At 47.8% G+C, this 23,601-nt stretch overlaps 1 protein-coding gene across 1 annotated transcript in view; it reads left to right on the top strand.

The window, feature by feature from the left end:
* LOC143940046 (vomeronasal type-2 receptor 26-like) overlaps positions 1 to 23,601 on the top strand; it is a 244,209-nt gene that overhangs the window by 125,603 nt on the left and 95,005 nt on the right. The window contains exon 3 of the mRNA XM_077461094.1: positions 953 to 1,735. Coding sequence (XP_077317220.1) covers positions 953 to 1,735 — 783 coding nt within the window. The remainder of the gene's footprint in view (positions 1 to 952; positions 1,736 to 23,601) is intronic.

Genomic DNA, 23,601 nt, shown 5'->3' with positions numbered 1-23,601 from the left:
TAGCGATTGTATCCCTAGGCAGTTTAGCAGAGATATGTTGCGGTTTTGGAAGTCTGTGTATCCGGTCTATCACCAGCTCCTCCAAAGGCAAATCAGGAAGGGTCTCTTTCATTATATTGGTTAAGTACGCCATTAATTCACCATGCATATAAGCCTTTAAAATTAGCACTTTTGATTTTTCATGTGCGTGTCCCATAGTCTTTAAAGTGGTTGTAAACCCTTACAAACCACTTTGACCTACAGGTAATCCTAGATTAAGGCTTACCTGTAGGTCCAAGAAATATCTCCTAAACCTATATGGTTTAGGAGATATTTGCCCAAAGACAGGAACCACTGTCTACGGCGCATGCACCGTAGACAGAGGCGCGCAGGCGCACTGAGCGTGGCATCGTCAATGACGAAGATGCCGCACGATGCAGCGTGTGTCGGCTCCTGTGCGCATGCGCGGGAGAGACGTTATCGCGGCTTCGCCGAATGACAGCGCCGGAGCTGCGAGACCCCACCGAGAAGATGGATGCGCCGGACTAAAGGGGACAGCGGTGACTTCGCTGGCTCCTGTGTCAGGTAAGTGACACATAGTGGGCTACTATGCGATGCATAGTAGTCCATTATGCTTTGCCTTTGCAGGGAATGAAAGGGGAAGTAAACCCATCAGGGTTTACTTCCTCTTTAACTGTGTTTGCGTGATTTGTACAAATTTTTTGCCTGTTCGCATGTTCTGGTGCAAACCGAATGGGGGGAGGAGGAGGTGTTCGGCCCATCCCTATATATAAAGAAAAAAAAATCATAATTAATAATCTCTATGATTTTAATTCTGACAAGTACTACTTTTTTTAATTAGAACAGTATATGATGAAGAGACCTTGGTCCATCATTTATAAATTGCATTTCTCATTTTTTCATTGACTGAATAAGAACATCCCACTGAAATATTTCCCAACATGTCAACCAGGTCAGTTATCGAGTCACTGACACTCGTCTGAGTGATGGAAAACTGTATCCAACTTTATTCCACATGACACCAGACAATCGGATGCGTTATGCAGCTATTATAAAATTGTTGACGTATTTTGGGTGGAACTGGGTTGGAATAATACAATCAGATGATGGCAGCAGTGATGAGGAGTCCCAAGAACTGAGTAAAATATTGAGCCAACATGGAATCTGCATAGATTATAACATTAAACTGACACCAGATATTGTACATGATACTGAAGGATTGATGAAAATGAGTAAATCAAAAGCTAAAGTTGTCATAGCGTGTGAAACTTTCGCATCACACTTTTATTACTTTTCTCAGCTCATTCCCTCTACTTTAGAAAATATTACATTTATTTTACCGCCTTCATGGAGTAAGCTAAGTAGTAAAAAATTTAAGGACTTAACAGCAATCAACTGCAGCTTCATATTTCTGTGGGCACAAAAAATATACGTACAAGACGGAAATCCTGAATATGGTGTCAGCTTCCCCCGTTGCTTTATTGACCCAATACTGGAAGATATTTGGATTTCTATGTTCTCATGCCTTTCCCCTCACCCACGGAAAAATGACTTTTTAAATTTGTTTTATAACATGTCTGCAAAACCTTGTAGAGGTGTAAAATATTGGAAGCCATTTGATGGTTACACATCTCTGCCTTTCTATGCATACAGGGCTGTAAATGTTCTGGCCAATGCTCTACACTGGATGTACATGAAGAAAAATAAATCTGAACAAAATGGATTCCAGCACAGAGTAAGTTGTATAATAAGTGTTTATATTACTATGATCCTATCCTATATTATATAATAATTACAGTATATGAATGCACAGCTATCTCCAGCCTCCATCAAATTTCCTGGGCAATCAGGTAAACATCAATCCCTCAAAATCTTTGATTTCTCTATACAGGTTTTAAATATAGATAAATAAATGGTTGTTTCTTTTTTTTTTTTAATGGGGGAAAGATTGATGGTATTTTACGAATTTCTTTGTTTAGACTATCTTAAGAGACATATTCAAATAGTTCATATTCCTATTTCACATATTTTATCTGTGTTGTATATATTTATATGCAGTTATATTCTGTAAATTTATATCATTTATACAGTATCTCACAAAAATGAGCACTCCCTTTACATTTTGTAAATATTTTATTTATCTTTTCATGTGACAAAACTGAAGAAATTATACTTTTCTACAATGTAAAGTAGTGAGTGTACAGTTTGTATAACAGTGTAAATTTGCTGTAACCTCACAATAACTCAACACACAGCCATTAATGTCTAAACCACTGGCAACAAAAGTGAGTACACCCCTAAGTGAAAATGTCCAAATTGGGCCTAAACTGTCAATATTTTGTGTGGCCACCATTATTTTCTAGCACTGCCTTAACCTTCTTGGGCATTGAGATCCCCAGAGCTTCACAGGTTGCCACTGGAGTCCTCTTCCACTCCTCCATGATGACATCACGAAGATGGTGGATGTTAGAGACCCTGCACTCCTCCACCTTCCATTTGAGGATGTCCCACAGATGCTCAATAGGGTTTAGGTCTGGAGACCTGCTTGGCCAGTCCATCACCTTTACCCTCAGCTTTTTTAGTAAGGCAGTGGTAGCGTTGGAGGTGGGTTTAAGGATATAATGTTGGAAATCTACCCTGCAGCCCAGTCTCTGATGCTCTGCTTCTGTCTGTATGTCACAGTACATATATGTGTGCCCACTGCACTAATAAAAAACATCTGTTTGTGCTGCCACTTAATAGTCAATAAACATGCAAATGAGATGAAACAAATGTTAATGTAAAAAAAAGAGAAAAATAGTTCCACAGTAGCACACTAAATTAATCTACAAATCTCCTAAATATTAGCATTGTGAAATGATCCGAACACCCCCTGGTTCGGTTCACGACAGAACATGCAAACAGACCAAAAATGAAAGCGAACATGCAAACCCTGTTAAAGTCTATGGGACACGAACATGAATAATCAAAAGTGTGAATTTTAAAGGCTAATACGCAAGTTATTATCCAAAAAAGTGTTTGGGGACCTGGGTCCTGCCCCAGGGGACACGTATCAATGCAAAAAAAGTTTTAAAAATGGCCATTTTTTCGGGAGCAGTGATTTTAATAATGCTTAAATTGAAACAATAAAATTGAAATATTCCTTTAAATGTCGTACCTGGAGGGCTGTCTGTAGTATGCCTGTAAAGTGATGCATTTTCCAGTGTTTAGAACAGTCCCTGCACAAAATGACATTTCTAAAAGAAAAAAAGTCATTTAAAACTGCTTGTGACTGATGTAATGTTGCCCCCCCTCAGCCCATTAATGGCCCTTTGGGTCTGGTATGGACATTAAAGGGAACTGTGCACCCAAATAAAAAAAAAGGCTTGGGGCCCCCAGGCTCTTTATACTCTGAACAGCAGTATACAGGCAGTCCCAAGGTTACAAACAAGATAGGGACTGTAGGTTTGTTGTTAAGTTGAATCTGTTTGTAATAGCTACCTTTTTTAAGTGTAGCTCCAGCTAGGGATGGCCGAACGGTTCGCCCCGGCGGTCGTTTTGCGGCGAATTTCGGCTGTTCGCCCTCCGCCCGATCGGCGGACTATTGCCGCCGTTCGCCCGGCGGACTTCCGTGTTTACTGTGTAAAAGAAATTTGACCTATGATGACACATCCATCATGGGGTACAGGACAGCCAATTGAGACATTACAGCACATGGACACTTGGACATTCCTCCTAACTTATAAAAAGACCCGATCCGGCGGCCATTTTATATTCTTTCGTATGTCACTATAGGGAGAGGTTGCTGTGTGGAGCAGGGAGAGATTGCAGTGACCCAAATCGCTAGCTATTTGGTGCACAAAAGTTCTTTTCAGGACTGGTATAGGTGTTAGGTGTAGTTCAGGATATAGGTTTGAGGCACTGCTGTGCTACTGATTGTTGCAGCAGCCTGTCTCTTGTCAGTGTAGAGAGAGGGACAGGGCGCTGTGTGCTGCAGGGACAGTCATTTTAATCATTAGCTGTTACTATTAGGTCCACAAAAGTGCTATTCAAGTTATTGTTCCAGCAGCCTCTGTTTTGTCAGTTTAAATAGGGACAGGCAGGAAGCTGTGTGAGGCAGTGAGGGACAGTCGGTTTAATCAGTAGCTGTTACTATTAGGTCCACAAAGGTTCTTTTCAGGACTGGTATGGTAATAGGCTTGTACACGTATAATATTCTTTCTTCCAAATATAGAAAGAATTCTATACTTTACTGCTGCCCTCAGCAGCAGTCGGACTTAGCACTACTGCTGAGTCTGACTGCTGCCCTATACTGCAGCAGTCCTTTATCAGTAACGGGACTGAGGTACGGTCTGCTAATCATTCACAACCTACTTGTTCCACAAAGGTCCTTATAAGGACTGGTAAGGTCTAGGGTGCTACAGTACATAGGGTTGAGTGAGGTACAGTCTGCTATTCCTTAAGGACTGGTATAGGTCCACAATACATAGGGTTGAGGTGCACTACTGCTGACTGCTGCCCTATACTGCAGCAGTCCTTTATAAGTATAGGGACTGAGGTACAGTCTGCTAATCATTCACAACCTACTTGTTCCACAAAGGTCCTTATACGGACTGGTAAGGTCTAGGGTGCTACAGTACATAGGGTTGAATGAGGTACAGTCTGCTATTCCTTAAGGACTGGTATAGGTCCACAATACATAGGGTTGAGGTGCACTACTGCTGACTGCTGCCCTATACTGCAGCAGTCCTTTATCAGTATAGGGACTGAGGTACAGTCTGCTAATCATTCACAACCTACTTGTTCCACAAAGGTCCTTATAAGGACTGGTAAGGTCTAGGGTGCTACAGTACATAGGGTTGAGTGAGGTACAGTCTGCTATTCCTTAAGGACTGGTATAGGTCCACAATACATAGGGTTAAGGTGCACTACTGCTGAGTCTGACTGCTGCCCTATACTGCAGAAGTCCTTTATAAGTATAGGGACAGAGGTACAGTCTGCTAATCATTCACAACCTACTTGTTCCACAAAGGTCCTAATAAGGACTGGTAAGGTCTAGGGTGCTACAGTACATAGGGTTGAGTGAGGTACAGTCTGCTATTCCTTAAGGACTGGTATAGGTCCACAATACATAGGGTTGAGGTGCACTACTGCTGACTGCTGCCCTATACTGCAGCAGTCCTTTATCAGTATATGGACTGAGGTACAGTCTGATAATCATTCACAACCTACTTGTTCCACAAAGGTCCTTATAAGGACTGGTAAGGTCTAGGGTGCTACAGTACATAGGGTTGAGTGAGGTACAGTCTGCTATTCCTTAAGGACTGGTATAGGTCCACAATACATAGGGTTGAGGTGCACTACTGCTGAGTCTGACTGCTGCCCTATACTGCAGCAGTCCTTTATAAGTATAGGGACAGAGGTACAGTCTGCTAATCATTCACAACCTACTTGTTCCACAAAGGTCCTTATAAGGACTGGTAAGGTCTAGGGTGCTACAGTACATAGGGTTGAGTGAGGTACAGTCTGCTATTCCTTAAGGACTGGTATAGGTCCACAATACATAGGGTTGAGGTGCACTACTGCTGACTGCTGCCCTATACTGCAGCAGTCCTTTATCAGTATAGGGACTGAGGTACAGTCTGCTAATCATTCACAACCTACTTGTTCCACAAAGGTCCTTATACGGACTGGTAAGGTCTAGGGTGCTACAGTACATAGGGTTGAATGAGGTACAGTCTGCTATTCCTTAAGGACTGGTATAGGTCCACAATACATAGGGTTGAGGTGCACTACTGCTGACTGCTGCCCTATACTGCAGCAGTCCTTTATCAGTATAGGGACTGAGGTACAGTCTGCTAATCATTCACAACCTACTTGTTCCACAAAGGTCCTTATAAGGACTGGTAAGGTCTAGGGTGCTACAGTACATAGGGTTGAGTGAGGTACAATCTGCTATTCCTTAAGGACTGGTATAGGTCCACAATACATAGGGTTGAGGTGCACTACTGCTGACTGCTGCCCTACTGCTGCAGTAGTCCTTTATCAGTATAGGGACTGAGAGTTTTGTCACAGGGTCATTTAAAAAATGACAGGCAGAGGAAGAGGCAGGCCCTTCCGCAGGGGTGGTAGGGGTAGGGCAGGAGCAACAGGCTTGAGCCAAAGTGGGAAGTTGCAAAAGGTGCGTTCAATTACTTTAAAGGACGCACCAGACTTGGTTGAGTGGCTCACTCAGCCTTACTCTTCTGCACCCTCCTCATCCTCTGGATCTGCACCCTCTTCTTCACTCTCTGCTATGTGCACCCCCAAAGACACTACCACCAACAACACCACCACCACCACATACCTTCCGCTTGAGTCACAGGAATTATTTTCCGATCCATATCAAGACATTTCTGATGCGCAGCCACTCTGGGTATTGGACCAGGAAGAGGAGGTAGCAACAACCGCCACTCAGCAGTCTGACGACAGTACCCAGATCAGCCCAAGGAGGAGGTTGGTCCCCGGTGTTGCTGCCTACTCCGAGATCTCTACTTATAGCGGTGGGGAAGGTGACGTCGATGATGGCGTGTCTAGTGATGTCACGTGGGTGCCCACAAGAGAGGAAGAGGAGGGGAGTTCAGAGGGAGATATGGACCAGCAGATAAGGAGGAGAAGCAGGAATAACTTACATTGCACAGGAGGGACAAAGCAGACTGCAAATGTATCAGGAGCGAGTCATCGACCATGTACGGTCACATCTGGCGCTCCCAGGACACCGGCACATGGCTCCGCAGTGTGGGCTTTTTTAACGTGTCCGCTGCTGACAATAGCGTTGCCATCTGCAATCTTTGCAGTCAACGCATTAGTCGCGGTAAGCCCAACACTCACCTAGGGACGACCGCCTTAAAAAGGCACATGAGCAGCCATCACCGAGCCCAGTGGGAGCAACGGAACACACAAAGCCACACTCCAGGCTCTCACCATCCAGCCTCGTCTTCTACTTCTCCTTCTCCTCTCTCCTCACAATTGTCCTCCACTCCACCTTCCATCACGCCAAGCTCACGTTTTTCTGCAAAAAGGCAGGCTTCCGTGGGCCTAATGTTCGAGCGTAAAAAAAAATGATGACGCCGGATAACCCTCTTGCCCAACGGTTTATGGCTGGCTTGTCAGAACTGATAGCCCTCCAACTACTGCCATATAAACTGGTGGACTCGGAGACCTTTCGAAAATTTGTGGCCATTGGAACACCACAATGGAAGGTCCCAGGAAGCAAGTATTTCTCAGAGAAGGGCATCCCGGAGCTATATGGCCATGTTCAGTGGCAAGTGAATGTATCTCTGGCACACAGTGTCGGTGCCAAGATACATCTGACCACAGACACGTGGTCTAGCAAACACGGGCAGGGAAGGTATATCACTTTTACTGTCCACTGGGTGAACCTTCTGATGGCCATCAAGCATGTAACTCGTGGCACCCGTGTATATTTGGTTTTACCGCCACGGATTGCATGCAGGCCTGGCTCTTCTTCTCCTCCTCCTCCTACTCCATCCTCCTCCCTCTCCTCCTCGGCTGACTCCTCCTTTTCCGCTGCTAGCGTCTCTTCCGCTGCGCCGCCCAAGCTCCCCAGAACCTATTCGACATGCCAGGTGAGACGTTGCCATGCCGTGCTGTGTCTGTTGTGCCTGGAAGCCAAGAGCCACACTGGCCCGGCACTCCTTTCAGCTTTGCGTTCACAGGCAGATCAGTGGCTAACACCGCTCAATTTGACAGTTGGTAAAATGGTGTGTGACAACGGTGCCAATCTGCTTAGCGCATTAAAACAGGGCAAAATTACGCACGTGCCATGCATGGCACACGTCTTAAACTTGGTCGTGCAGCGATTCGTTGTCAAAAACCCTGGGGTCCAGGACATCTTGCGGCAGGCAAGGAAAATCTCGGCCCATTTCAGAAGATCTTACACGGCCATGGCTCGCCTTGCTGACATTCAGCGGCGACACAATCTGCCGGTCAGACGTCTTATTTGCGATTGCCCGACGCGATGGAACTCAACCTTCTATATGCTTGATAGACTGCTCCAGCAAAAACATGCAGTTAACGTCTTCCTGTATGAACTCTGCGGCAGAACAGGTTCTTGGGAGCTGGGGTTTTTATCACCGCGCCAGTGGCTGCTCATGCGCGACGCATGCAGACTTCTGCGGCCATTTGAGGAGATCACCAAACTGGTCAGTCGCAGCCATGGCGCCATCAGTGACATGGTACCTTATGCCTTCTTTATGGAGCGTGCATTGCGTCGTGTCATTGATCAAACTGTGGAGGAGCAGGAGCGGGAAGATGAGGAAGTCGCAATGCTGGATGAATTCCCAGGGGGGGCTACTCTATCTGAGACAAGTGAACAACTGGAGTCTGAAGAGGAGTCAGAGGAGGATGGTGCCAGGGCGGATGAGGAGGAGCAAGAAGAGCATGCTTTAAACCTTTCTGGGATCCCTGTTGTTGTGCGTGGATGGGGAGAGGAGAATGAAGAGGACGACATTATCCTGGATGATGAGCAGGAGCCAGGCCACCACACCGCTTCCAGTTTAGTGCAAATGGGGGCCTTCATGCTCCAGTGTTTTAATAGGGACCCCCGTATAAAAAGCATAAGGGTCAAGGACCAGTATTGGGTGGCAACGTACTTAGACCCCCGGTACAAATACAAAATGGTAGAAATGTTACCGCCGTCACAGAGGGCTGTCAGAATGGAGCACTTCCAGGCCTTGCTTCGAGAAATGCTGCATTCTGCTTTTGCGTGCGCTGACAGAGGAGCAATTCCCACTCCCAGAGAAGGAGTTGCGGGTACCAATCCAACAGCGCCTGCAAGAAGAGGCCGGTTTGAAGATGTGTTGGTGACTTCGGATATGAGGTCATTCTTTCAGCCGACCCATCGACAGGTGTCATCCGGATCCAGCATCAGGGAACGCCTAGACCGTCAGGTGTCCGACTACATCGGGTTAACGGCCGATGTGGACGCTCTGAGGAGTGATGAACCCCTGGACTACTGGGTGGGCAGGCTTGACCTCTGGCCAGAGCTTGCCCAATTTGCAATCGAACTGTTGGCTTGCCCCTCGTCCAGTGTCCTGTCTGAATGTACGTTCAGCGCAGCAGTGGGGATCGTGACCGATAAGCGTACTCGCCTAGCTCACGACAGTGTTAACTACCTCACATTTCTAAAAATGAATGAGGCATGGATCTCAGAGGAATTCAACACATATGACCAGTAGACCATGTATATGTCTAGAAACAATTTTTTTAATCGAGCACACAGACCTTCTTTCTTCATTTGGCTCACTTCCTTGTCCAAAAAAAGCACACCGTACTATATGCCCGTACCCTCCTGTTTGAAGAGGTTGAGTGGTGTCATATTTCTACTGGGGCTGCTTATTATGAGGGGCTCCCACCTTCCCTGTGCTGTGCTGACTTCCTCCTGGGGCTGCTTATTATGAGGGGCTCCCACCATCCCTGTGCTATGCTGACATCCTCCTGGGGCTGCTTATTATGAGGGGCTCCCACCATCCCTGTGCTGTGCTGACTTCCTCCTGGGGCTGTACCTCTGCTGTGCATATTATGAGGGGCTCCCACCATCCCTGTGCTATGCTCATTATGAGGGGCTCCCACCATCCCTGTGCTATGCTCATTATGAAGGGCTCCCACCATCCCTGTGCTATGCTGACTTCCTCCTGGGGCTGCTTACGGTGCAGGTGTCAGTGCTCTCTATCACGGTGCTGGTGTCAGATCACTCTATCACGGTGCAGGTGTCATTGCTGTATGTCACGCTGCTGATGTCAGTGCTCTCTATCACTGTGCTGCTGTCAGTGCTGTATATGACGGTGCTGGTGTCAGTGCTTTATGTCACGCTGCTGATGTCAGTGCTCTCTATCACGGTGCTGGTGTCAGATCACTCTATCACGGTGCAAGTGTCATTGCTGTATGTCACGCTGCTGATGTCAGTGCTCTCTATCACGGTGCTGGTGTCAGATCACTCTATCACGGTGCAGGTGTCATTGCTGTATGTCACGCTGATGATGTCAGTGCTGTATATCACGGTGCTGGTGTCAGTGCTGTATATCACGGTGCTGGTGTCAGTGCTGTATATCACGGTGCTGATGTCAGTGCTCTCTATCACCTTGCTGCTGTCAGTGCTGTATATGACGGTGCTGGTGTCAGTGCTTTATGTCACGCTGCTGATGTCAGTGCTCTCTATCACGGTGCTGGTGTCAGATCACTCTATCACGGTGCAGGTGTCATTGCTGTATGTCACGCTGCTGATGTCAGTGCTCTCTATCACGGTGCTGGTGTCAGATCACTCTATCACGGTGCAGGTGACATTGCTGTATGTCAAGCTGCTGGTGATCTTCACCTCACTTTCTGTCCCAATGCCAAATGGATTTTTAAAATTTGGGGTTATTAGGGAAAGAAGAATTGGTGATAAAGCATCAGTGGAGACACCTTTTTCCGATATTAACTCTTACAGGAGAGAATTTCCCTTCCTAGGGGTAGATTTCCTCACTTCTTGTTGTCTCCCTCCGTTTGTAAGTAGGAGTCATTTGTAAGTCGGATGTTTGAAAATATATATATATATATATATATATATATATATATACACACTATACAGCCTGCCCTATACACTCTGAGTAAAATTGGGCCTTAGGTGTTGGTGGTACCAGAAGACTGTAAGCCCTCACAGTTACTCTTGGTGGGTGCTGGAATGGGCCCTGCCAAGTATTGTAATTACACGCCCCTGTTAAACAGGGGCAGAAAAATTAGGTCTTAGGCAGTGGTGGTGTTGGTGGTGATGGCACAACACTGTAGCCCCTCACAGATATTCATGTTGGGCACAGCAATGGGTCCTGCTGTGAAATATTAGATCAAAAATTGTAATTACACACCCCTGTTAAACAGGGGCGGAAAAATTGGGCCTTAGGCAGTGCTGCTGGTGGTGGCACAACACTGTAACCCCTCACAGATTCTGTTGTGGAGCGCAGGAACAAGCCCTGCTGTGAAATATTAGAGCAAATATTGTAATTACAAGCCCCTGTTAAACAGGAACAGAAAAATTGAGCCTTAGGTGGTGGTGGTGGTGGTGATGGTGGTGGCACAACACTTTAAAGCCTTACAGATACTCTTGTTGAGCACAGGAATGGGCCCTTCTGTGAAATATTAGAGAAAATATTGTAATTACATTAGACATGTGCATTCGTTTTCGTCCAAATGCATTTTTGTCCGAATTTCGGGTATTTTCGTTATCATTTTAACAAACGATAACGTGCAGAATCTGGAAATCGAAAGATCCAACATAAACAAATGCTTTTCATTGCGACAGCAGTTCAATATAGATAGTAGATTCGACATGATGCTAACAATAGCGATCTGTGTCCATTGAACCTGTGGTCGACTGTACCTAACCTTAGCTCTATTAGTTCAAGATTATTCTACATAGAGAGAAAAGATTCAACATAGAGTGAAAAGATTTGACATTATAGAGACAATAGCAAAAAAGGTCGAATGTGCCTAACCTATCTCTATTAGTCCAAGATTATTCAACATAGAGAGAAAAGATTTGACATGAAGATTCGACGAAGCAGTCATTGTGAGCGGACATTTATGGTCAAATGCTCCGCCCTCAGGCTATAGAAGAATTTTAATGTTGGTTGACTAGTAATAATAATTAAAGTAGATGTAAACCCAATTTTGTATGTCATAATGTAGAGTATAAGATTTCCTATCATTTGAGCCCAGTCTTGCCACAAAGAGTTAATCCAGCTCTGAGCAATTCTCTTTTATTGTTCAGTGAGATAAATCTTGACAGACAGAGAATAACTTTGTCAAATCCTCCCCCTTGCTGTGATTGATAGGTGATTTACATATCTGTGGGGACTTTTCTGGGTTTTGACTGGATGTTAGTGATCATAGCAGAAGTTCAGTGTAAGAAATACACAGGAGAAAATGCATGTTGATAAGGGGAGTGTAGAGGTAGGCGGGGAGTCTACTGACATCACGACTCCACCCACTGAGCCCTGGGAAACAGACTCACCCACAAAATCTGCAGTATTTCGGGTCTCATAGCAGACAGTTGGGAGACTTTTGACAGATAAGTATACATGCAGAAGGGAAGTATATCCTTCTAGATAAACAATATTGCAGTAGTTTAGAAAGGATGAGAGTGGGTTTACATCCACTTTAATAAATATAACTATTACTAGTGTCATACAACATTAGAATTCTACTATAGCTTGTAAGCAGAACATTCGTCCGGAAATGTACGATTGCAGCGCTGTACAGTTTAGGTGCTCCGTCTAATCTTCTTAGAATATTCGACAGACACCATAAACATTCAATGACAGATTCAACCTTAATTATTTCAGATTTTCAGACGAATGCATTTTTTAACGAAACAAAATAAATAAAAAATGAATTTCAGGAGTAACTAAATAAATTTATTTTTTGGACAAAAACGAAATTCCGAAACAAAATATTTCAGTGTGCACATGTCTAAATTACATGTCCCTGTTAAACAGGGGCAGAAAAATTGTGCCTTTGTCACTGGTGGTGTTGCCACAACACTGCAGCCCCTCACAGATACTCTAGTTGAGCGCAAGAATGAGCCATGCTGCAAAATATTACAGCAACAATTGTAATTACACGCCCCTGTTAAACAGGGGAAAAAAAATTGGGCCATAGGCACTGGTGGTGGTGCCCTGAAACAAAAATGTTCTTAGAAGCTATCAACATGAATATTGAGGAAGAATAGGATGCTCACTCAGCATAACAGGATAGTCACTCAGCATTAGGGAGGAGCCGAACACCCCCCGGTTCAGTTCGCACCAGAACCTGCGAACGGACTGAAAATTCACACACATTTTAGAACCCCATTAAAGTCTATGGGACTAGAACGTTTGAAATAAAAAATGCTAATTTTAAAGGCTAATATGCAAGTTATTGTCCTAAAAATGGATTGGGGACCCGTCTCCTGCCCCAGGGGACATGTATCAATGAAAAAAAAAAATGACGCTTAAAGTGAAAAAAAGTGAAATATTCATTTAAATATCATGCCTGGGGGTGTCTATAATATGCCTGTGAAGTGGCACGTTTTTCCCTTGTTTAGACAGTCCCCGGAAAAAAAGTCATTTAAAACTGCTTGCGGTTTTAATGTCATATCTGGTTCCGGCAATATGGATGAAAATCATTGAGAAAAATGGCATGGGTAGCCCCCCCCGCCCATTACCAGCCCCTTTGGGTCTTGTACAGATATTAAGGGGAACCCTGTACCCAAATAAAAAAAAAAGAAAGGCGTGGGGCCCCCATGCCCTATATACTCAGAACAGCAGTATACAAGCGGTGCAAACAAGACAGGGACTGTGTAGGTTTGTTGTGTTAAGTAGAATCTGTTTGTAATTTTGAACTGGTACATTTTTAAAGTGTCGCTCCAGTCCAAAAATCTATTTTTAAGCTTTTTGGAAAACATAGGGAAAGGTTATCACCCCTGTAACATTTTTTTTTCCATCTGTGCACCTCTTCAGAAGATTTCACCTCACTTTCTGTCCTAATGACAAATGTTTTTTGAATTTTTTTTTTTTTTTTTAATTAAAACAAGGATTGGGATAAAGCATCAGTGAAGAGGAGACACGTTTTTCCCACATCAACTTTTACAGGAGATAATTTCCCTTCCTAGGGGTAGATTTAATCTTGCTTCCTGTTGTCTCCTTCCGTTTGCAAGTAGGAGACGTTTGTAAGTTGGATGTTTGAAAGTAGGGGCCTGTAACATTTTTTTTCCATCTGTGCACCTCTTCAGAAGATTTCACCTCACTTTCTGTCCTAATGACAAATGTTTTTTGAAAATGTGTTTTTTTTATTAAAACAAGGATTGGGATAAAGCATCAGTGAAGAGGAGACACATTTTTCCCATATCAACTTTTACAAGAGAGAATTTCCCTTCCTAGGGGTAGATTTAATCTGGCTTCCTGTTGTCTCCTTTCGTTTGCAAGTAGGAGACGTTTGTAAGTTGGATGTTTGAAAGTAGGGGCCTGCCCTATATGCGCTGCAGAAATTTGGGCCTAAGGTGTTGGTGTTGCCCCAACACTGTAAGCCCTCAAAGTGACTCTTGGTGGGCGCTGGAACGCCCTGCTGTGAACTATTATATCAAGAATTGTAATTACATACACCTGTTGAACAGGGGCAGAAAAATTGGGCCTTATGCACTGGTGCCACAACACTGCAACACCTCACGGAAACGCTAGTTGGAGAGCAGGAATGAGCCCTGCTGCAAAGCATTGGATCAAAAATTTTAATTATACACCCCTGTTAAACAGGGGCAGAAAAATTGGGCCTTAGGCACTGGTGCTGCTGCCAGGACACTGCAACCCCTCATAGATACTCTAGTTTGAGTGCAGGAATGAGCCCTGCTGCAAAGTATTTAATCAAAAATTGTAATTACATGCCCCTGTTAAACAGGGGCTAATAAATTGAGCCTTAGCCACTGGTGGCAGCGCCCAGAATCAAAAATGTTCTTCCAAGCTATCAGCAGGATCATTGAGGAGGAAGAGGATAGTCAGTCAGCATAACAGGATAGTCACTCAGCATCAGCATAGGCAGTCTTGAAGGGATGTGACATTTCAAAACAAATTATTTTGGTTACATCAGCTTCAGGTGCTTGGTAGCTGGTGGTGATCAAGACTGATGAAGGTCAGTCGATCAATCGAGTTGGTGGACAGGCACACCCTATGATCGGTTACAAAGCCTCCAGCAGCACTGAATGTGCTTTTCCGAAAGAACGCTGGATGCAAGACAGGCTATTAGCTCAATTGCATACTGTGCAAGCTCTGGCCAGTGATCCATCCTCAAGACCCAGTAACCCAGAGGATTTTCAGTGGGAAAGGTGTCCAAGTCTGATCTTGCCCCTAGGTATTCCTGCACCATGTAAATCAGACACCGGCGATGGTTGTTGGAACCAATCATACCTTGGGGCTGCAGACTAAAAAAATTGTCTGAACGCATCGCTCAGATGGCCACCTTCTCCACCACTCCTTCTGTGACTGACCGAAGCCTCAGCAACATATTGTCCAGGACCAGGAATTTGTAACCTCCCAGTCTCTGGGAACACGTTGCACAGACCTTTCTGCAAGGCCTCCCGGAGATGTCTCATCCTCTGCTCCCTCTGCGAAGGCAAGGTAAGGTTCGTACCGTGGATCAAGGAGAGTGGCCAGCCAGTAATGGTCCCTCTCCTTTATCCGCTGAATATGAGGATCCTTCCGCAGGCTTTGCAGGATCAGGGAGTCCATGCAGCGTAGGTTAGCTGAGGCATTCGATCTGGAGTCCTCTGGGTCACTAAGGACAACATGATCCGCAGCCACCTCCTCCCAGCCATGTACAAGTCTACAGGGTTTCTTAGGATTATAAATGATCCCTAAAAGACTGCTGCTGATGCTGAGAGCCAGGCTCCACCTCCATGCTGACACAATCCTCCTCCTCCTGTGTGATCAGCGGGCCAGCAGAAACACTGTCTGAATAAAGGGGGCCTTGAGAGGCAAGGACGTCCTCCTCTTCCTGCCTCTGTTCTGCCTCAAGTGCCCTGTCCATTATTCCACAAAACATGTGCTCCAACAGGAAGACAAGAGGGGCAGTATATCACTGATGCATGCACTGTCACTGGCCTGGCCTTCCTCAGGACATCCTGTAAGCCCGGGTACCTGCCCAAGAACTGCTGCACCACCAAGTTAAGGATGTGAGCCACACAGGGCACATGGGTCAGTTGTCCCTGTCGGAGGGCAGAGGGGAGGTTGGTGCCATTGTCACAAACCACCATTCCTGGCTTAAGCTGGCATGGCATCAACCACCTCTCAGCCTGCCCCTGCAGAGCTGACAAAATATTTTCCCCAGTGTGGCTCCTGTCCCTCAAGCACACTAGTGCAAGCACGGCATGGCATCTTTTTGCCTGCGTATTTGGATAGCCCCTTGAACGCCTATGGAGCACCGCTGGTTCTGAGGACAAAGCACAGGAAGAGGCCATGGAGGAAGAAGAAGAGGAGGGGGTGGAGAAGAGAGGTGTGTCACAACCAGTAGTAGCATTTTGGAGGCGTGGTGGTGGAACAACCTCCAACACTAGTGCACCTTGTCCTGCATCCTTATCAGCTGCCAGAAGAGTGACCCAATGCACCGTGAAAGATAGGCAACATCCCTGTCCATGCCTGCTGGACCATGAGTCAGCAGTAATATGCACCTTACCACTGACCGCCCTGTCCAGTGAGCATGGACATAGCCTTCCACATGTCGGTAGAGAGCCGGAATTGCCTTCCGTGAGAAAAAGTGGCTTTTGGGAACCTGCCACTGAGGAACCGCACATTGCATAAACTCATGGAAGGGGGCAGAGTCTACCAACTGAAAAGGCAGCAGTTGAAGTGCTAGCAATTTAGCCAAGCTAGCATTCAACTGCTGGGCATGTGGGCAACTGGGAGTGAACTTTTTTCGATGGTCCAGCAGCTGGGGCAGGGAAATTTGCCTGCTACAATAGGACGTCTGTGTACCGCTAGCAGATTGCCCGCAAGTACTTGGCTGTGACACGCCTAATTCTACACCTTAATTCCTCTCAGTGCAGGTTTCAGAGAGGACTGAAGGTATAGTAGGGTTGGAGATCTCAGCTGATGAGGAGCAAGGAGAGGTCTGCTTTGTTCTTTGGTGTGGGTCTTTAAGGTACGCTTGCCACCGAACTGCATGGCAGGTCAACATATGTCTGGTCAAGCATGTGGTGCCCAAGCGGTTGATGTTTTGGCCACACGAGATACGCTTGAAACATATGTTGCAAATAGCAGAAGTGCGATCTGATGCACTTGTCTCAAAAAAGACCCACACCAAAGAACTTTTGGAATAATGCGCAGAGGCAGCGCCCTGCACAGGCGGAGCTCTGTGGTGTGATTCAGTCGGTGTGCTGCCCTTAAGCTTTCCCTTGGAAGGGCATCCTGCCTTGTTGGAGATGTGCCTCCGCCTCCTCCTCCTCTCTCCTATCAGGCACCCATGTGGAGTCAGTGACCTCATCATCCCCTCCCTCCTCATCACTGGAGAAAACCTGGCAGTAGGCTGCAGCTGGTGGAACATGACTGCCAGATTGCTGTCCTCCTTGGGCATCCCCTCTCTCTGGTTTCACGCTACTGCCTTCTAGCTGGGTATCATCCTCAGAGCCTTCAAAACGCTGGGCATCCTCCTGGAGCATGTACCCAACACTGTGCTCAAACAGTTCGGGGGACTCCTCAGAAGAACATGGTGGGTCTAGGGAAGGAGTGACTGATGCCATTGAGATGAGGGAAGAGGCTGCATTGGCAGCTGCTTTGCCAGTAGCCTGAGCCTGGATGAGAGAGGATGAGGAGGATGAGGAGGGCTTGGTCATCCACTCTACCAAGTCTTTGGCATGTTGCGGCTCAACACGTCCAGCTGCCGAAAATTAGGACAAGCGTGTCCCATGGCCATGTGCTGATGAGGATGCACCATGTCCACGACCAGCACTGTTGCCTCTAGACACAGAGCCTGCTTGCCCTCTTTTATTGGCTCATGACTTTCTGTTTCTCCTTGTTGGCCTTCCAGACATACTAATGGCCTGCAGGGAGATGAGAACATCAGCAATTGGGGTAGCTTTAGGTGCACACTGAACAGATCACACAGTACACTGACTGTAATTACTGCAGCTGTCTGAGGTATAGGATCAGCAGAACAGCAGCAATTGGGGTAGCTTCAGGTGTACACTGTGCAGGTGGCACAATACACCGGCTGTAACTGCTACAGCTACCTGTAGTATAGGAAAAGAAGAACACCAGCAATTGGGGTAGCTTCGGGTGTACACTGTGCAGGGGGCACACTACACCAACTGTAACTGCTGTAGCTGCCTGTGGTATAGCACCAGAAGAACACCAGCAATTGCGGTAACTTCAGGTGTACACTGTGCAGGTGGCACAATACACCGACTAACTGCTACAGCTGCCTGTGGTATAGGACCAGAACAACACCAGCAATTGGGGTTGCTTCAGGTGTACTCTGTGCAGGGGGCACAATACACCAACTGTAACTGCTGCAGCTGCCTGTGGTATAGGACCAGAACAACATCAGCAATTGGGGTAGCTTCAGGTGTACACTGTGCAGGTGGCACAATACAGTGACTGTAACTGCTGCATCTGCCTGTGGTATAGGACCAGAACAAAACGAGAAATTGGGGTAGCTTCAGGTGTACACTGTGCAGGGGGCACAATACACTGACTTTAACTGCTGCCGCTGCCTGTGGTATAGGACCAGAACACCATAAGCAATTGGGGTAGCTTCAGGTGTACACTGTGCAAGGGGCACAAAACACAGACTGTAACTGCTGAAGCTGCCTTTGGTATAGGACCAGAACAACATGAGCAATTGGGGTAGCTCCATGTGTACACTGTGCAGGGGGCACAATACACAGACTTTAATTGCAATAGGTCAAAAGGAAATGAAGACACTGTCTCTGCGTCTTTGCGGCCTTATATAGTGTAGGCATGCACTAAACCCCCTGAGCCCTAATTGGCCACAGGCATCCTACCTGTGGCCAATTATCGCTCTCCTCGCTGACAGCACTGTGATTGGCCAAGCATGTGGGTCATAGTGCATGCTTGGCCAATCATCAGCCAGCAATGCACTGTGATGCCTCAGTGCATTATGGGCCGTGAACGCCACTCGAATTTGGCTCAGACGTCCCATAAAGTTCTGGTTTCGCCGAGCGGCGAACAGCTGGTGTTCGAGTCGAACGTGCGCTCGACTCGAACACCCAGCTCTTCCGTACTCAGCATAGGCAGTCTTCAAGGGATCTCACTTTCATAGAAAAATGAATCGGTTACATCAGCATCAGGTGCTTGGTAGTTGGTGATCCAAGACTGATTCATTCTTATGAAGGGGAACCGATCAACTGAGTCTGTGGACAGGCACACTCTGATCGTTTAGAAAGCCTCCAGCAGCACTCAATGGGCATTCAGAAAGAACGCTGGATGCAGGACAGGCCAGTAGCTCAATTGCATATTGTGCAAGCTCTGGCCAGTGATCCAGCCTCAACACCCAGTAACCCAGTGGATTTTCAGTTGGAAAGGTCTCCAAGTCTGATCTTGCCCCTAGGTATTCCTGCACCATGTAAATCAGACGCTGGCGATGGTTGGTGGAACTGTCTTTAGGTGCACACCGAGCAGATGACACAGTACACCGATTGTAATTACTGCAGCTGCCTGCAGTATAGGATTAGCAGAACACCAGCAATTAGATTCAGGTGTACACTGTGCAGGTGGCACAATACACTGACTGTAACTGCTACAGCTGCCTGTGGTATAGGACCAGAACACCACAAGCAATTGGGGTAGCTTCAGGTGTACACTGTGCAGGTGGCACAATACACCGACTGTAACTGCTACAGCTGCCTGTGGTATAGGACCAGAACAACACCAACAATTGGGATCAGACCTTGGAATTATTTGAACGCATCGGTCAGATGGCCACCTTCTCCACCTCTCCTTCTGTGATGGAATGAAGCCTCAGCAACACTCTGTCTAGGAGGACCAGGAAATTGTAACCTCCTAGGCTCTGGAAACGCATTGCACAAACCTCTCTGCAAGGCCTCCCGAAGATGTTTCATCCTCTGCTCCCTCTGTGAAGGCTGCATAAGTTCCGCAACCTTACCCTTGTGACGTGGATCAAGAAGGGTTGCCAGCCTGTAATGATTCCTCTTCTTGATACCACAAATCCGAGGGTCCTTTCGCAGGTTTTGCAGGATCAGGGAGGCAATGCAGTGAAGGTTTTCTGAGGCATTCGATCTGAAGTCCTCTGGGTCACTAAGGATGACATGATCAACAGTCACCTCCTCCCAGCCACGTACAAGTCCATTGGTTTCTGGGGACTGAAAATTATCCCTTAAAGATTGCTGCTGATGCTGACTGCCAGGCCCCACCTCCATGCTAACACAATCTTCATCCTCCTCCCCCTCCTTCTCCTCTTCCTGTTTTTTTGGTGTGCCCACAGGAATACTGTCAGGAAAAAGGTGGCCTTGAGAGGTAAGGAAGTCCTCCTCTTCCTCCCTCTTTTCTGCCTCAAGTGCCCTGTCCATTATTCCACAAAACGTGTGCTCCAAAAGGAAGACAAGAGGGGCAGTATATCACTGATGCATGCACTGTCACTGCTCACCATCCTCGTGGCCTCCTCAAATGGTGACAGGACAGTGCATGCATCCTTGATCTGTAGCCACTGGTGTGGCAAAAAAAAAAACCAAGCTGCCCTGACCCTGTCCTGGTGCCATACTCACACAGGTACTCATTGATGGCCCTCTGCTGCGTATGCAGCCACTGCAGCATTGCCAAAGTTGAGTTCCACCTGGTGGGCATGTCACAAATGAGGTGGGTCTTGGACAGGTTGAATTTGTTTTGAAGGTCAGCCAGCCGAGCACTGGCATTATATGACTGTTGGAAATGCCCACAGACTTTCCTGGCCTGCCTCAGGAGATATGTATAGTCTATATAAAATATCTCTAAATCATATAAACTGTATATATAATCGTTATCTCATCTCCAAAAAATAAATAATAAAAACTAAAATAAGTCATATCCTCAAAAAATTCTCAAAATATCAGTTAGAACCAGACTAATAATTATTACTTATTAATAATCACTAATGAAGCAGTTAATGTACAGTTCGATGTTGAACCCCTTAGGCCGCGTACACACGGGCGGACTGTTCATCCAACTTTGTCCGCTGAACAGTGTTTCAGCGGACAGTCCGCTCGTGTGTGGGCTTCAGCGGACAGTTTCAGCGGACAGTCTGACGAACAAAGTTTTTCGGAATTTCCGTAAGACTGTCCGCTGAAACTTGGTTTGAGCGGACAGTCCGCTCGTGTGTAGGCTTGTTCGGCAAACTAAGTCTCGCGCATGCTCAGAAAGAATTTACACGGCGAAGGTTGCATTGCAGTGTATCGGACGTCGAATTTCTCATCCCGTCGTACGTGCCGTTCACGTCATCGCGCAAGTTTTCAGCGGACTGTTCGTTCGTCGTGTGTGGTCAAGTCCGTTCATGCTAATTTTGAACGGACTGTTTGTCAAACTGTTTGACGAACCTAGTTGGGCGGACAGTCCGCCCGTGTGTACGCGGCCTTAGGCCGCGTACACACGGGCGGACTGTTCGCCCAACTTTGTCCGTCAAACAGTTTCGGCAAACAGTCCGCTCAAAATTAGCATGGACGGACATGGCCACACACGGCACTTTTTTGAGCGGACTGTTTCAGCGAACTGTTTGCCAAACAGTTCGCTCAACTTTTGAAATGAACGGACTCGCCCACGTAAGGCGGAGGCAAGTCCGCCCATTTCGAGCGCGTGTACAGGTGGGCGGGGCCCGCGAAGGAGACGTTGCGGGCACCGCCGCCTGGAATGGACTTAAAGGGGAACCCCAACGCCGAAAAAAATCGGCGTGGGGGTCCCCCCCCAAGTCCACAACAGACCCTCGTCCGAGCACGCTACCCGGCCGGCCAGGAAAGGGGGGGGCGAGCGAGCGCGCCCCCCCCCCCTGAGCCGTACCAGGCCGCGTGCCCTCAACATGGGGGGTGCCTTGGGGAAGGGGGGGCCGCGCGGCCCCCCCACCCCAAAGCACATTGTCCCCATGTTGATGAGGACAAGGGCCTCTTCCCGACAACCCTGGCCGTTGGTTGTCGGGGTCTGCGGGCGGGGGGCTTATCAGAATCCGGGAGCCCCCTTTAATAAGGGGGCCCCCGGATACCTGCCCCCCACCCTATGTGAATGAGTATGGGGTACAATGTACCCCTACCCATTCACCTGTGAAATAAAGTACAAAAAAAAACACAACACAGGGAAAAAATATTTTATTGCACAGCTCCGGGGGTCTTCCGTCTTCGGGGGTCTTCTCCGGACTCCTCCGCTATCTTCTTGTAGCTCTTTTGCTAGCGGAGGAGTCCGGCTTTCTTCCTCCCCGCCGCCGGCCTCTTCTTCCGACTTCGGGGGTCTTGTCCCCCTCTTCGGTTCTTCTGCCGGGCCACCGTGCCTTCTTATAGCTCTTTTGCAGGCGGTGGCCCGGTCTTCTGTCGCCGCCGCCTTCCGTTCTTCTGTCGCCGCCTACTGTTCTTCTGCCGGGCCACCGCGCCTTCTTATAGCTCTTTTAGAGGCGGTGGCCCGGTCTTCTGTCGCCGTCGCCGCCGCCGCCGCCTTCCGTTCTTCTCCTTCTTCTTCTCCTGGAGATGTTGACTCGACGATCTCTCTGGCCACAATGCCAGGGACGCGCTCCGCTGCCACTTATATAGTGACAATGGGGCGGTGTCACATGGTATATGTCACATGGGTTGGTCACATGGGTTGATGTCACATGGGGACTATGACATCGTAAGGGGGCGGGGTCACCATGTGACCAACCCATGTGACATATACCATGTGACACCGCCCCATTGTCACTATATAAGTGGCAGCGGAGCGCGTCCCTGGCATTGTGGCCGGAGAGATCGTCGAGTCAACATCTCCAGGAGAAGAAGAAGGAGAAGAACGGAAGGCAGCGGCGGCGACGGCGACAGAAGACCGGGCCACCGCCTCTAAAAGAGCTATAAGAAGACGCGGTGGCCCGGCAGAAGAACAGTAGGCGGCGACAGAAGACCTGGCCACCGCCTGCAAAAGAGCTATAAGAAGGCGCGGTGGCCCGGCAGAAGAACCGAAGAGGGGGACAAGACCCCCGAAGTCGGAAGAAGAGGCCGGCGGCGGGGAGGAAGAAAGCCGGACTCCTCCGCTAGCAAAAGAGCTACAAGAAGATAGCGGAGGAGTCCGCAGAAGACCCCCGAAGACGGAAGACCCCCGGAGCTGTGCAATAAAATATTTTTTCCCTGTGTTGTGTTTTTTTTTGTACTTTATTTCACAGGTGAATGGGTAGGGGTACATTGTACCCCATACTCATTCACATAGGGTGGGGGGCAGGTATCCGGGGGCCCCCTTTTTAAAGGGGGCTCCCGGATTCCGATAAGCCCCCCGCCCGCAGACCCCGACAACCAACGGCCAGGGTTGTCGGGAAGAGGCCCTTGTCCTCATCAACATGGGGACAAGGTGCTTTGGGGTGGGGGGGCCGCGCGGCCCCCCCTTCCCCAAGGCACCCCCCATGTTGAGGGCACGCGGCCTGGTACGGCTCAGGGGGGGGGCGCGCTCGCTCGCCCCCCTTTCCTGGCCGGCCGGGTAGCGTGCTCGGACGAGGGTCTGTTGTGGACTTGGGGGGGACCCCCACGCCGATTTTTTTCGGCGTTGGGGTTCCCCTTTAAGTCCATTCCAGGCGGCGGAGCCCACGGCGTCTCCGTCGCGGGCCCCGCCTACCTTCACACGCGCTCGAAATGAGCAGACTTCCCTCCGAGCGGAAACAGTTTGCTCATTTCGAAAGTAGCCTACACACGGGCGGACTGTTCGCTCAAACCAAGTTTCAGCGGACAGTTTTTCGGAATTTCCGAAAGACTTTGTCTGTCAAACTGTCCGCTGAAACTGTCCGCTGAAAGCCCACACACGGGCGGACTGTCCGCTGAAACACTGTTCAGCGGACAAAGTTGAGCGAACAGTCCGCCCGTGTGTACGCGGCCTTAGGGTTTATTGTCTGTAA

This window comes from Lithobates pipiens, unplaced genomic scaffold (genome assembly GCF_037356315.1).
Source record: "Lithobates pipiens isolate NorthernLeopardFrog02 unplaced genomic scaffold, aLitPip1_a1.2 Scaffold_3, whole genome shotgun sequence".
NCBI lineage: Eukaryota > Metazoa > Chordata > Amphibia > Anura > Ranidae > Lithobates > Lithobates pipiens.
Note: the sequence above shows the minus strand (reverse complement) of the source record. Positions and strands in the feature narration are given on the sequence as shown.